The 14,696-nt window shown below is 42.5% G+C and overlaps 4 protein-coding genes across 4 annotated transcripts; 2 read left to right on the top strand and 2 right to left on the bottom strand.

The window, feature by feature from the left end:
* Window positions 1-174: 174 nt before the first annotated feature.
* Window positions 175-3,176, bottom strand: IL334_006866 (uroporphyrinogen-III C-methyltransferase; the record flags this gene model as incomplete). The annotated part of the gene is made up of 7 exons (XM_062938563.1): window positions 175-2,250; window positions 2,350-2,423; window positions 2,499-2,684; window positions 2,755-2,815; window positions 2,879-2,897; window positions 2,963-3,035; window positions 3,101-3,176. The coding sequence occupies 7 exons, from the start codon at window positions 3,174-3,176 to the stop codon at window positions 175-177; spliced, it is 2,565 nt and encodes an 854-aa protein (XP_062794614.1).
* An 877-nt stretch (window positions 3,177-4,053) lies between these two features.
* IL334_006865 (uncharacterized protein) lies at window positions 4,054-6,043 on the top strand (the record flags this gene model as incomplete). Its single annotated transcript, XM_062938562.1, has 6 exons — window positions 4,054-4,154; window positions 4,223-4,906; window positions 4,988-5,417; window positions 5,595-5,686; window positions 5,748-5,955; window positions 6,029-6,043. The coding sequence occupies 6 exons, from the start codon at window positions 4,054-4,056 to the stop codon at window positions 6,041-6,043; spliced, it is 1,530 nt and encodes a 509-aa protein (XP_062794613.1).
* A 406-nt stretch (window positions 6,044-6,449) lies between these two features.
* On the bottom strand, window positions 6,450-10,172 carry IL334_006864 (ATP-dependent protease La; the record flags this gene model as incomplete). The annotated part of the gene is made up of 14 exons (XM_062938561.1): window positions 6,450-6,639; window positions 6,752-6,811; window positions 6,886-7,028; window positions 7,090-7,164; window positions 7,238-7,379; window positions 7,462-7,667; window positions 7,760-8,015; window positions 8,120-8,204; window positions 8,269-8,360; window positions 8,429-8,530; window positions 8,614-8,886; window positions 8,948-9,717; window positions 9,793-9,860; window positions 9,944-10,172. The coding sequence occupies 14 exons, from the start codon at window positions 10,170-10,172 to the stop codon at window positions 6,450-6,452; spliced, it is 2,691 nt and encodes an 896-aa protein (XP_062794612.1).
* Window positions 10,173-11,597: 1,425 nt separating this feature from the next.
* On the top strand, window positions 11,598-14,153 carry IL334_006863 (uncharacterized protein; the record flags this gene model as incomplete). The annotated part of the gene is made up of 14 exons (XM_062938560.1): window positions 11,598-11,631; window positions 11,742-11,759; window positions 11,829-11,850; window positions 12,217-12,384; window positions 12,465-12,536; window positions 12,612-12,704; window positions 12,755-12,822; window positions 12,881-13,209; window positions 13,267-13,489; window positions 13,544-13,655; window positions 13,710-13,735; window positions 13,805-13,915; window positions 13,973-14,009; window positions 14,072-14,153. The coding sequence occupies 14 exons, from the start codon at window positions 11,598-11,600 to the stop codon at window positions 14,151-14,153; spliced, it is 1,395 nt and encodes a 464-aa protein (XP_062794611.1).
* Window positions 14,154-14,696: the final 543 nt, after the last annotated feature.

Raw genomic sequence — 14,696 nt, 5'->3', positions numbered from 1 at the left:
TATCGTATCATCATCATCATCATCATCATTTATGATTGGTCTGAAATGAAATTGATACGATTGTGGCATAAGTGTTATACATGATCTGTTACAGTACCTAAACAAGTGAATGATGGGTATGAAAGAGCAGAAATCCAAGACCCAAGACTCAGGAAAAGCGAAGCGAGAAGACCCTCATTGGACCCCTTCGAGTATCTCTTTCCAACCTTCAGCCAACCCTTCTCTAATTTTATAATCTTCGTCTTTCAACCATTCAACCACTATTGCTTGTTCATCTTTGTTGCTTGAATTGATTGTATCCAAAACATCTACTCGTCCTTTACCTTCCAAGCATAAAGCCGCCCAACCAACAATCATCATTCCAGGTGGTCTTTCATCTAATTTCTTCAACGATTCTTCTATTTTACCTAAAGTACTTAATATTATTCTTTGATCAGGTGATGAAGCTCTTTCGATGATTCCAATTGGTAAATATTCAGGATACGATTCACCATCTCTTCCTTCTGAATTTTGCGAAATGAATGTATCGATAATTTGGTTTATTCTTGCGACTCCCATCAACATCACTAATGTCCTGGATTTTATGTATCCAGGTAATTTAACGGATTTACCTTGTCTACCTACACCTGTACACATGACGAGTGATTCAGCCACACCACGTTGTGTGACTGGTATACCCATCATCAGGGGTGCTGCTAATGCTGAACTGATTCCTGGTATTACCATGGATTCAAACCCGTGTTCTCTGAAATACAAAACTTCTTCACCACCTCTTCCATATACGAATGGATCACCTTGTTTGAGTCGAACGACAACTTCTCCAGATTGCGCTCCGGCCAATGCTAATTCCATCATTTCATTTTGAGCCCCTTCTGCATTTCCAGGGAATTTCTTGGCGATGTGTAGTTTTGTTGTGGAAGGTATCAAAGCTAATATCTCTGATGGGACTAATTTATCTGATAATATCAATGTTGCTGTTTTCAATGCATGATGAGCTGCAACGGTCAGTAGTCCAGGATGTCCAGGTCCACTTCCAATCAACAATATTCTCCCTTTTCGTTTGATTCCAGATTCATGATGAGGTAAATGGATACCGTCCGAATGCGAAGATAGATTTGAAGATGAATTTGACCATAATTTTAATGCTTGATCTAGATCTGATTCTTTCAATCTGGCCAAATGTTCAAATGAATAGTATTCAGACATTTGATGAACCCATCTCATACGACGTAATTGTTGTTCTTCTTCGCTCAATCCAAACTCAAAATGACCATTCAACTTTTCCGATGATCCTACTCTGGATAAAGAAGGAGTAGATATCTGAGGTACGGGTGAATTTAATGGACCTTCGTTATCTTCTTCCGACAATTTACGAGCTGCTTTAGCTTTTGAACGAAGTTTGCCTACGTTATCTACTGCTGCTCCCACATTGGCAGGTAATCTTGAAACGATCTCTCGTTTTATCCGACCGGATAATCTACACCCTTGTCCATTCGTAGTTACCGCCACCTGAAGATTGGATGGTTCACCGCTTTGTCCAATGAATCGATGTACTGATGGGAATGTATAGGTCGAAAGAAGAGGTTGATCAGAGATGTTCACGGGTATTCGAAGGGATTGACACGTTTCAGATATGATCTTTGCTGACGAAGCTGGTCGACGATATCCTGATCCTGATCCTGAACCAATCAGAGTATCCGTTACGCAAACTAATGAGATGGCGCGATCGGTGAGTAATGTAGACCAAGCTCGGGACGTCTCTCCGTTTATCTGTGTGTATGAGACCCGACCAGCTTCTTCAAGGAGTCTCATTTCAGCTGCCAGCTCGGACAAGGGTAGTCGAGAAGTTACCAGTACTTTAGCACCGGCTTCAAGGAAGGTGGACGCTCTGGTAGCCGCCAAACGATTCGAGCCTACGATAAGCACAGATAGACCTTGAGGATGGAATGTGAGGGGAAGAGCTGCGGGAGATGTAGCAAGGGAGATTTGTGCGTCCGATTCGATCTCAGCTACTTCTGACTCTTCTGATATCGTGTTCAGTGCCGTGTGGGGAGTAGCGGTGCTGGACGACGACTGTTGTGCGGTGGACCATTCGAGGTAGGCGATTTGGTTCGCTGTATCCCTCATGAGAGCTTGAGCGATAAATCGACCCAGAACGACGCATACGATAAATGGAATGACTATCCATGTACTGTTGAAGTAAGAATGGCAGGTAAGCATAATTCGACGATGTTCAAGACAATACCGGGTCTAGGATGAAAGTATAATCTTACCCCTGATATAGTAAAACGCAAAGACAGAAATCTATCAGCCAAGCAGTTCGCGAGCGAAGGCAGTAGTTTGACTCACATTAGTCGCAACCCACACAGCCCAAAAAGTGAATCTATCATTATGTCCAACCATGCACCAATTGCAGAAATATTCTATATATCAGAAGACGCGAATTAGCACACTTATACCGGAAAGTTTTTGTTATATTTGCTATGTGACTGACTCACCTTGTAAGAAATATAAAGAAGTTTTACTCAAAGTCATGAGAGCTCCGGCAAATCCAACTAAAGGTGCATGAGCATGATATCGATGTGAAGGATTTGACTTTTTCGATGAAGATAAAGTTGATGGGGATGTATGTCGAAGATAGAGGTATTCCACAGCGAGGAATATCTCAATTACGTTCATGAGTGCTGTGCGAAAATGGTGCTGTCAGATCCGTACTACTAATCTCCTCAGGATACAAAAATGAGAGTAACCTACCTTGCGCATTCGTGAATCCGTCTCCTGAATCCAAAGCCTGTTGACCGTATAAATAATCGACCTAAACCATTAATCTGGTCAGAGAAACACTACTTTTCAGCGACGGAGCGAAGAGTAAGCTTACAGTGCTATATGGTACCCAGCTGTTATGATTGCTCTTGATCAGTGACACTCTCGATATCATAGACACAGTCGTTTTTTGACTTACTTGTACGGTGCCCATATCCAAGCTAAATCACCTTGACCGAAACTCCTCGGACGCATGAAACAATATCCTGCGTCTAAGTAGATCATCAGCGAGACAGTAATTGGCCGTGTATGGGCATTAAGAAGATTTGGGACTTACCCCATGACACTATAATGATCGAGAATGCCATCCACCATGATACCCATATTGGCGGTCTCCGATCTTGCAATTGCATCTTGCTTATGTCAACCGTGAAAAGTGATCTACAAGAAGAGAATGAACAAGTGATGGGCTCTCTATTCCTTTGGTTGAGCAGACAGTGATCGTTACTTTTTGGTGCGATGATGAGATCGAAAAGATGGGAGAATCGACTATGTTCATATGATCTATTGTCGTTTGGCCACCATCACCCACAGCCCACCTGTAAAAAAAGACACAATCTCGTGTAAATTCCCATTCCAACTTTTTTTACTGGTTGTTACGTTGATTACTCTTTCCTCCACTTTCCCCATCATCACACCATATCCCAGGAATGTCAACTCGGCAAAACATTCCGAATTCAATCTGTTTGTATTGTGGTTTGTTGTTATCGTAATCGCATTACTCGAGTAGGATCAATGGCGTGACATGGGATTACAAAATATTCCTAATCAAACGCTTTTAATAGAGTACGAATCAGAAGCACGTGGTCTGACCCCGAGGTCGGAGTATGTGTATTATGACTTTAACTAGAAAAAGATCTACAGGCTAAACGGTGATTAGTAAATATTCGTAATCAGTTTTCTAATGATCTCAATTGAAGCTCGCTCGGGCCGTTGCCGTTTGTCAACATGCCATATTTGATACATGGAAAAGTCGGAGTTTAGCAGTGAACTGAATGAATGAATGAATGACTTCTCACGCACAAGACCACCTTGGAGATCAACAGCATTCATCTCCAAGTCAATCGAGAAAGGAGAGAGAGGTTAATGACACGCAAAGCCACGTCCGGGAGCGTTTGCAATATACGATTCGCCCCACTATAATGATCATACGGTATCAATAGACGACCTGAAACTTTTGCTTCCCTTATCACCCGTATACCATCCGCAGTTCGCAGTTGTCAAACCGACATGGCTGGGGATAACGAGCACGATTATCTACCTCTGGCTACATCGCCTTTGGGAGCCGATGATGATGATGCTTTTACACACAAGGAGCAGAGCTCGAGACGGTGGGCTCTTTTCAAGTCTATCGTTCATAGTGTCGATATTGGTAATTAACATGGACAAACTTGTATAGTTCAGGTAGAAGGTTACCTTTCCCATTCAACAAAGTACCTTCTTCCATAAGATCAATACAGCGACTCCTCCTCATCACTCTCCTGTTCGTGCCGCTTTCTATCCTGATCGTGTATCTGGGTCGACATATTTTCTCCCCCCGACATGATCCAGTCGTGTCAATACCAATTCAAGATAACCCTTATTTCTACACAGGAGATGTATGGCAACACAACGATCAAGTAGCTGCCCGACTCGATAAATGTTCTTCAATGGGATTACTCAGAAACACATCTGTACCATTCCAACCTCATGAAACCCTATCAGAAGATGAAGAAAGAGAACTTGTATCGCAAGGATGTGGTACGAATCAAACTACAATAATCATTTTATCTTCATTGTGGTTCGCAGAAGCTTTCGCAGGAACTTCAACTGCGGGAGAAACGATTTATGCTCAAAGTGTCATATCAACCTTGAACGCTCTCAATTATTCTTATGTATTCGCAAGTTTGGGTTGGTATAATGCTGATATGAGGAAAACAGTTGAATTATGGCATAAACATAGATGGAACGTTAGAATGGTTTTGACCGATCCAGATCAAATGGACGTTTGTTATACGAACAAAGATCAAAAATGTTTGAAAACGGAAGAGAATTCAGATGGTATTGAATCTTGGAGATTATTGACTTTTTGGTATTGGGACGAGTAAGTAACAGAGTGACTTGATACATCTATCTCTTAAATGATGCGCTAATTACAAGTGTTCATTCACACATGTTTTCTTAGCTCAGCAAATCCATTAGGTAATCAATTCACACTATCACCTTCACCCCGAAATGATAATTACTTCCTATCTTATTCTATCGAACCTACATGTCGGAGATTACCCTCTTTACCCATGTCCTTACGCCATGATCCACCTCAAGCTTATTTACTCGCCAAACAAATGCATTATCTAGAAAACTCGACTGCTTTTTCATGGACTTTGGAAACGTTGAAACACCTAGAAGTGAAATATGACATCAAGGTAGTAGGGGGTATGACAGAGGATGACGATTCAACTAAAGAAAGATTAAAACAAATCGGAATTGAAAATCTGGGTAGATTAGGTAAAATTCAATTTTACGAACAGTTATCGAAAAGTTTCGTTTTTCTAGGTGTTGGTAGACCGAGAATAAGTCCTAGTCCTTGGGACGCACTTTGTATGGGTGTACCTGTGAGTGATTGCTTTTTTTTTTGTCTTTTGTTTTTTGTTTCTTGTTTCTTGGTTATTCCCCTAAATCACTCTCCGAAATATATCTTCTTGTGTAACGGCAAGAATCCTCTCATTTGCTTTACCAGACACCAGAAATACAGGCACAGGCGCACGCTGACATATCTCCCCTTTTCCCAGTTCATCAATCCTATACTCACATGGGATGAAGACGATCCTTCAAATAGGACTAAATGGCATGCTCAACAATGGCACATGACAGATCTAGATCCGTAAGTGCCAACCTGTACGACCCCTCAAACAAACACAGCCATGGTTAACAATACCTCTCAGACCTTATGTCTACTCTGTCAAAGCACATGATTTAGCCGGCCTCGAAGAAGCAGTAGGATCAGCATTGAGAAATCCCATACAAAGTTATATACCAGATTATATGAAATTCGAATTCGCTTGTCACAGAACTGCAGACCTTGTACAAGGTGATTGGAGAGGTAAAGCTGAGGAAATAATGAGGGAGAGAATCGATTCAGGTCAAGGTCAAGTAAGTATTCTCGTTCACTAATATCCAAGATACATCAAAATCAAACAAGACTGACTCGAAATTGAATTTATAGGTGTACATCTTGTAGTGATTGTCAGACTAGTATTCAGTTGGGAGTAGTACGGATTGTGGTCATCAGTGTATACGTGAAATCCGAGGACGGATTCGCGTAGGAGGTTTAGTATCCAATTGTTAAGCCTGACTTTCGATCGTGTTTGGTTTTTCGTTTTGATCATATAGAGTCTCATAGGTTTGCGGTCATTTGACTTTTAAAAAACAACCAAAGTATGTATTCGTTGTAACCTTTTCATGAAAATGCAGTTTTCGATTTACTTAAAAGTTCCCTTTCCTTCTGCTTTGACGTTGGTACAGATACCATACTCAAAACAACGGAGAGCAGCTCAACCTTGTTCATGAGAAGAGGATAAGATTATGTGTGCATTTTAATGTTATTCAAGTATACAACTTTCTATCGACTGTATTGATGATATATATTACAACCTCGCATCAATCCTTGCTTTAGCTGAGGAAATATCCTTACCCCCATTGACCCAAATTTCTTTACCCCAGACTTCTTCGATGGCTTGCTCGATTTTATCCACGTAAACAAATCGTATTTCGTTTTTAACCAGTTCTGGTATATCGGCTTCTACATCCGGTCTATTGGACCTCGGCAAGATAACCCTATGTAACTTATCAGCTTGGTAACCCTCATCTGTCCAAGGAGTGTTCCTCCTAAATTCTCGTAAAGGAAGGGTATAGTGCGAGGAGGTGGAACAGTGGGAACGAGACATACTTCTTTACACCTGCTCGATGCGCTCCAATGACTTTCTCCTTGACTCCACCTATCCTCAATCTACGTGAAAATCATTATCAGCTATGTGGCCCGTCATCAAATCAAGTCCAAGAAGGGCGTGTATCATCACTTACACCGTACCACGAAGTGACATCTCTCCAGTGACTGCTATATCCGTGCCAATCTCTCTTCCTGTGAGGAGACTAACGAACGCTAGGACGGTAGCTATACCTGCACTTGGTCCATCTTTATGTACAGCTCCTTCAGGTATGTGATACTGCCAGCTCTCACAATCAACCGGATGATCTCCCAACCATTATACTGGGAACAGATCTTACGTGGACATTTATTCCTTTCAAGGGATCTTGTTCTGGTGATTCAGTGATACCCAAACTCATTGAGCGTGACTTGACCTAAAGAACGACAACGAGCTACGGTCAGAATTCTAGACTTTTATCTACCAGGAAATGGAGAGAAACGACTTACCCATGTTAGACATAATTCGATACTTTCTCTAAATACTTCACCTAATCTACCCGTGGTGACCAATCTACCTGATCCGCCAGGGACAAGTAAAGTCTCGATGATAAGAACACCACCATTCCCTGAGCCATTATATGATAATCCACTAACATCCATAAATTAGCATTTATCCTCTGTTCAGCTCCCATGTATCCTGTGATTATACAATGAAGAGCCCGATCACTCACTTGACCACACCAGGTTTGACTTTACCTTCAGGTTTCTCTCTACCGTATTGAGATACTCCCAATATCTTTTCGACATCTTCCAAGGCAACTTTATGATTATACGACTTCGTTTGTTCCGTGGTGATTGGCTCTCTAGACATCGAATATTCCACAGCTTTCGTTCGACATAATTTACCAAGCTGTCTTTCAAGTGATCTAACACCGGCCTACACGATGATCAACGCCCAGTGTAAGCTAAGTTCCCGCTTTGATAGTCATATATCGAGCACAATGAAGGGCTAGCTACAACGAAACTTGCCTCTCGCGTGTAATCAGTAACAACCTTCTCCAGAACCCCTTCATCAAGCTGTATCAAGTCATTGTTCAGTCCACATTCCTGGATCTGTTTAGGCAGTAGGAACCTCTTCGCAATTGCCAATTTCTCTGGAGTGATATATCCTGAACATTCAATGACTTCACATCGATCAAGTAAAGGCCATGAAATTGATTCCAGGGTATTGGCGGTGGCAATGAAGAGGACTTGTGATAAGTCGATAGAGACTTCTCCCAGGTAGCTATTGACCATACCACAGTATCAGCTTTTGTCGACAATACAGCATAACGTTGTGCCGTGCTATGAGCAGGAAAAAGGGCTCAATTATCATTGTGTGGAACATACTGGTCATGGAAATTCCAATTTTGAGCAGGATCTAGAGCTTCTAGTAATGCAGCAGAGGGGTCACCGTGAAAGCCAGATTGACCCACTAAACAATCGAGAAAGATTCAGCTGAGGTATCGCTTCGAGTAGTATACACCAAAATGACTAACCTTTGTCTAATTCGTCAAGGAGGATCAGTGGATTCGAGACGCCAACTTTACGCATAGCTTGAACCAACAATCCAGGCAATGCGCCCACGTAACTGTACATGACGAGAATATATCAGCTTCAATTGACACGGATCGTACATGGATGCGCAGCTGGACTTACGTTCTTCTATGACCTCTAATCTCAGCTTCATCCCTCACACCACCAAGGGATATGCGGTGGAACTTCCTTCCTAAAGATGTAGCCAGTGATCTAGCAATAGAACTGAGAAGATGGACCATCAGCTTGCCTCGTAAGAATTTGGCTATGTGTGCCACATGATGAGCCGGTCGATATGGGTGACTTACGTCTTACCAACGCCTGGTGGTCCAACAAGTAACAATATAGGTCCCTTGTCCCTGTATACATCAGTCGATGGGCCGTCATTGCCATCTAGTTCATCTTTCTGCGTCATTTCTTTACTTGATTCATCAACTATACTATCACTTCGCCTTCCAGAGGAAGGAACAAGGGAAAGGAGATTTTTCTCTAATTCTCGATCGTCTTTGTTGTCGACTTTCGCCTCAAGCAACGGGATCTTCTTCTTTTCTTGAGATTCCAAAAACAGCTGTCTTTTCAGCCTAGAAACACATATATCAGCTTCTTCTTGATATGGCATATAATCTCGTTTCAGTCACATACCTGTATACAGCCAAATATTCGATGACCCTCTTCTTAACACCTTCTAAACCTTCATGATCATCTTCCAATTTCCTCCTGGCATCCTTCAAATCAATCTCGTAGTTCTCGCTGACCAATTTGAATGGAAGAGACAATAAGCATTCAATATAAGTTCTCGATACGCCGTATTCAGCGGATTGAGGTGGTATCTTTGCTAGTCGACTTAATTCTCTCTTGACCACTTGATTCGCAGAATTAGATAATGTCGGTATACGAGTTTTGAATAGAGTATATATTGGTTGAAGGTCTTCTGGCAATGATTCCAATGGATCGTTGTTTGGCGATTTAGAGGAAGAGATTACAGAAGATTGTTTAGGTCTTAAAATTAATGCATTTGATATCGAAGATTTGACCCTTGAGTTTTCTTTGTTTTTATCCTTTTCGGATGAAATATCGTCAGGAGGTGAAATACCTCTCAATGACATTATATCCAAGAAGATCTCTTTAACCCTATCACCTCTCATTTCCACATCGGGTATACCCAATACCTCGATCTTCAAGTCCCATTCCACGCCCAAGATGGTTACTAGTATATCAGCAAGTAAAGAAGGGGGTAAGGTGGATACTCTCGCATGAAGCTGAGTAGGAAGTAATTGGATCGCAAAAGGCAAGAGATTTGTCGTGGATGGACTCAATGCTGGTAAGGGAAGGGAGAATGGTGATGTTGGTATTGGAATCGAAGGTAGGATTGATAATATAGGTGGTAATGATCGAGGCAATCTGATGCGCGTCTACGATTACAATCCATATCAGAGTTACACTAAGCGGACTATCAAAGTGTTGGTGAAGGTAAGAAGTCAACTCACTAATCCTTCTACTACAAGTAGATACTTATCGTCTTCATCTGATTTTTGAATATTCTTTATTCTTCCAGCTAGCAACAATTGTAATCCAAGCGTCAATATCGGATGATGGTGAGTTGCCAGATTAATCAATGTTGAGGAAAAAAGGACTTACCACATCCCCATCTGCCTATTCTCCTATCACTTTTATCAACAGGAATCACACCCACCATTCCTCTCTCGCCATTACCACCTTTCCCTCCCAGGTTGGATTGTACAGCATCGAAGACCAGGGCCAACTGGGAAGATGTGAGTGGGATGGTAGCTCTAAGATGAGGGAAGAGGACTTGTGGAGGTGAGAGAGGAAGAAGGGGGAGTGAAGATGGTAAAAGAGGTGTTGACATTGTGCTGAAATTTGAGGATGTATGTTGACTTGTATGTCTATCTACTTTGTATCCCTTTGTCGTTGGCAAGCAAAGACGATTGTCTGATCATGTAGGATCAAAAGGATTAATAGCTGGTGCTCGAAAGATAGAATCAATCGCCATCGATGTAGTTTGTTTTCGTTATCGTCGATTGTAACATGCACACCGGTTATTGCACATTTACCGAGTCACTTCAAATTTATCAATTGAGAGTTGAGAGTTGAGATTCAAACTATCTCTGCTCATCGCGATATCATCGACGTTTGTACCAGATACCACTGATTGATATGCAGTACTATCAGCGCATCGTGTACATGAAAATCTCATGACGCTCTAGTCTTGTAAAGGAACAACGCGTTATGGTAATGTAGAAATGAGAAGCTTATAATATCATTGTCATCACATCCTCTCGTCGAATTCACATTGCTCCTATGTCTTGTCAATCGTCGACTATCAAGCTAGAGTCCCCGATCTTGGCACTACATCAACATCTGTTCTGCATGAGTGTATGATACGCCTGAGTAGGGAATCACCAACAAATTACCATACGAATATGTTAAAAGTAAACGGCATTGATCGATTTACGATCACACTGAGAGATGTCCAGTCAATACTTCGTATGATCCCCCTCCCTTTGAATGGCTTTGATCGATCATCAATTCAGCACAGCAATAGGGGATTGATGATGGCGATCAATGCTTTCTCATCAACGGCTGGGAAGCGAAGGATGGTCCGTGTAACGATATGTGGTGAGTCTGTGCGCATCAGTATCATAAGATCAAGTGAGTGGTGCATTCAGTACACCTTTGAGAGGAGAAACGTGCATCACAGCATCATACAGCAATTGTAGATAAATCAGAGGTATTCGCATATAGTCCTCAATGATGATGATGAAGACGGTGTTGAGCATTATTGCTATCGAGTGAGATGGAGCACAGAGCGATAGAACGACGGAAGTGGTTAATAACACATCGCTGTTTCGATAAAGTTAACCCAGGTAGTGCAGTGCCTAAATGTGTCCTCGACAACGAAGCGAGTAACAGAGAGAGAGTATAAAGCAACGAGAATAAACTTTTGATCAAGGACACACACACTGAATAATTACATTTTACCCTGAAAGGCGCGGTAGCTCGTATCGGAAAAAGCAGCTAAAGGTAGTTAAAAGTATCTCTGCCACGCGTCTTTTTTCGTTATTAAACCCCCCACAATAATAATAATACTAATAACTTACAACTCCCCTGTTCCCTCATACAAACCCATCACTCGTATCCTTGAACCGTTTATCATTTTCCATTTCCTCCTTCTTTCTCTGGTTTTCATTCATAGTCACCTCACTCTCTTTTTTCTTCTTCTATACACACACACTTATATCCTCATACCCCTTATCTGTCCAAGTCATACACAATGGCTCCCGTTGAAGTCAAGAAGATCTGTTGTAGTGAGTAATAGCGCTTCTCTTTTTAGATCTTACCTACAACCCCTTGAGATACTTGATATCGTCTCTGTCCCACAAGCGTATGTACTGACAACTCTTGAACTCGTCGATAGTCGGTGCTGGTTATGTCGGTGAGTCACTTTGAATTCAATGGCTGCTATCTCAGCAAAAGGATGTGCGCTGACGATTCTCGATTATAGGTGGTCCCACTTGCGCTGTCATGTACGCGACTTTTTCCTTGACTTTAACGCGTCTTCATGAATCTATACTGACGTGTTTTTTCTCCTCTCTTCGACTATAGTGCATTGAAATGGTGAGCTCTCATTCTGAAGTCCGCTCAAGTTACTCTGCTATCCACATTCCATCGAGCTCAATCGCATTTCCAACTTGTCCAATCGTTATCTATCTTTCCCGTCTTCTTCCGAAACGAAACCTCCACGTCTTACACGGTGATGAAACAACGCGTCTCCATTCTTTGATATTCTGTCTCACCACAAGCATAAATCCTGTCGTCCATCTCAAACGCCTCTAGCTTATCGTATAGACAGCGAAACTTCAGTGCTGACTTTGGCTTTGCCTCTCGTGCAGTCCCCACATCCAAGTCACCATTGTCGATCTCAATCAACAACGTATCGACGCTTGGAACTCTGACACTCTCCCCATTTACGAGCCAGGTCTCGATGAGGTTGTCAAAGCTGCTCGAGGAAAGAATTTGTTCTTCTCTACCGATGTTGACAAGGCAATCGAGGAGGCTGAGTAAGTTTACTTTAAATCTTTTGTTAGCCCACTACTTTTCGCACCGGTTCTGATTCACGCTAAATTCACCATGTCTTTAGCCTCATCTTCGTTTCCGTTAACACCCCCACCAAGAAGTCCGGTATCGGTGCTGGTTTCGCCGCCGACTTGAAGTGAGTGTAGCTCTCACCTCTACCATTCAAGCGTTCAGAAGGACGGCTCTAACATTTTCTCCTTCACGCTCGTAGGTTCCTTCAACTTGCTACTCGACGAATCGCCGAAGTCGCCAAGTCCTCCAAGATCGTTGTCGAGAAATCTACTGTCCCTTGTCGAACTGCCGAGTAAGTCCTTTCACCTTGCTTTGTGCGATCCTAGCTGACCTCGGCCTCAGTGCTATGCGAACTATTCTCGAAGCCAACTCCAAGCCAGGATGTCATTTCGACATTCTTTCCAACCCTGGTTAGTCGTCATTTACCCGCAGATGATCTTTCAAATTTCGCTGACGCAACATCATCAGAGTTCTTGGCTGAAGGTACTGCCATTGAGGATCTTTTCGGCCCCGATCGAGTCCTGATCGGTTCCCTCCAAACCGAACAAGGTCTCTCCGCCTGTCAATCTTTAGCAAACGTCTACGCTAACTGGGTTCCTCGAGAACGAATCCTTACCGTCGGTCTTTGGTCCTCCGAGCTTTCCAAACTTGCAGCCAATGCCATGTTGGCCCAAAGAATTTCTTCCGTCAACGCTCTTTCCGCGATCTGCGAGGCTACCGGTGCTAACATCGATGAAGTCGCTTACGCTGTTGGTAAAGACACCCGAATGGGATCTAAGTTCTTGAAAGCTTCCGTTGTAAGTATTTTCGCCAGGATATTTTAACAGCAGTGACTGAATATCTTGCTCTTATAGGGGTTCGGTGGTTCTTGTTTCCAAAAGGATATTCTTAATTTGGTATACCTCTCCGAATCTCTTCATTTACCTGAAGTCGCCAAGTACTGGAGAGCTGTCGTTGAAATGAACGAGTACCAAAAATCTCGATTCGCCAACAAAGTCGTTAACACCCTCTTCAACACCATTACTGGAAAGAAGATTGCCATCCTTGGTTGGGCATTCAAGAAGGACACTGGTGATAGTGAGTAGCACGCTGTATATCTCTTGGGTGGACCTATGTCTGACCTTGCACTAGCTCGAGAATCACCCTCGATCACCCTCGCCAACCACTTCTTGACCGAGAAAGCTAGAATTGATATCTACGACCCCCAAGTCACTGAGTCTCAAATCTGGCTCGACTTGACTGAGTGAGTGAGGTGTGTGTGTACACTGAACCGATGCTGATAACATCTGCCTAACAGCTACGGAGACATTCCCGCAGAGCCCAGTGAGTTGAACTGCATTGCAGTTTTATTCTCACGAAATATCTTGCTGACTTTTCATCCATCCTTTCCAGTCAAGCCCCATGTCAAGATCTCCGAGACCGTTGAGGAAGCTTGTAAGAACGCTGAGGCTATCGTAATCTGTACCGAGTGGGACGAGTTCAAGACCCTCGACTGGCAAAAGAGTACGTATCATCAGACGCAAATATAGAGTACAACGCTGATCTGATGTCTTTGATTAGTTTATGACAACTGTCCTCGACCCGCTTTCGTCTTCGAGTAAGTTCTCTGTCATTCCCGCAGAGTCGAAAATTTGGTGCTGACCTCAATGTTATCTGCAGTGGTCGACTCATCCTTGACCGAAAAGCATTGACCGACATTGGTTTCAAGGTCATCTCCATCGGTACCGGAGACAGAATCTAAGCACTTGTCCGACTAGGCTTGACTTTTCCCGGTGAAATCTGGTTACATCAGTCTTTCATAACTCTTCTGTGCATGCCCAACATCCAACGAATCTCGCGCCTCATCATATAAATCATTCTCGTTCTTGTCAACCAAAAAACGAATATATATTTATACGTACTATTTTGATCACTCATTATTTTTGGTTTTTGCTTTTTATCTGAAAAATAGATTTTTTACATTCTTTATCATGAAACACATTGCGAATAGTTGGTTATGCGCGATATGACGTCGCAGCCCATGTCATTGAGCGATGCATATATACATTCGCTGTTATTTTGAGCGTTTATAACTTACTGACATAAGAACCTTGACAAACAAGTATGATTTGGTTTGTCCGATAAGACGCGAGAGTGGAGGTGATTCACCTCGAACACCGAGAAGCCATCTCTCGACGATGCTGAAGATAACAATGATAGAATTCTTTTCCATACAAACCCATGATCAGCAAGCCATCCACCAAGAGAACAAAAGCGACAATTATTCTTAATTCCTTCGAGCTCG

Source organism: Kwoniella shivajii, chromosome 9 (assembly GCF_035658355.1).
Source record: "Kwoniella shivajii chromosome 9, complete sequence".
In the NCBI taxonomy this organism is placed as follows: domain Eukaryota; kingdom Fungi; phylum Basidiomycota; class Tremellomycetes; order Tremellales; family Cryptococcaceae; genus Kwoniella; species Kwoniella shivajii.
Note: the sequence above shows the minus strand (reverse complement) of the source record. Positions and strands in the feature narration are given on the sequence as shown.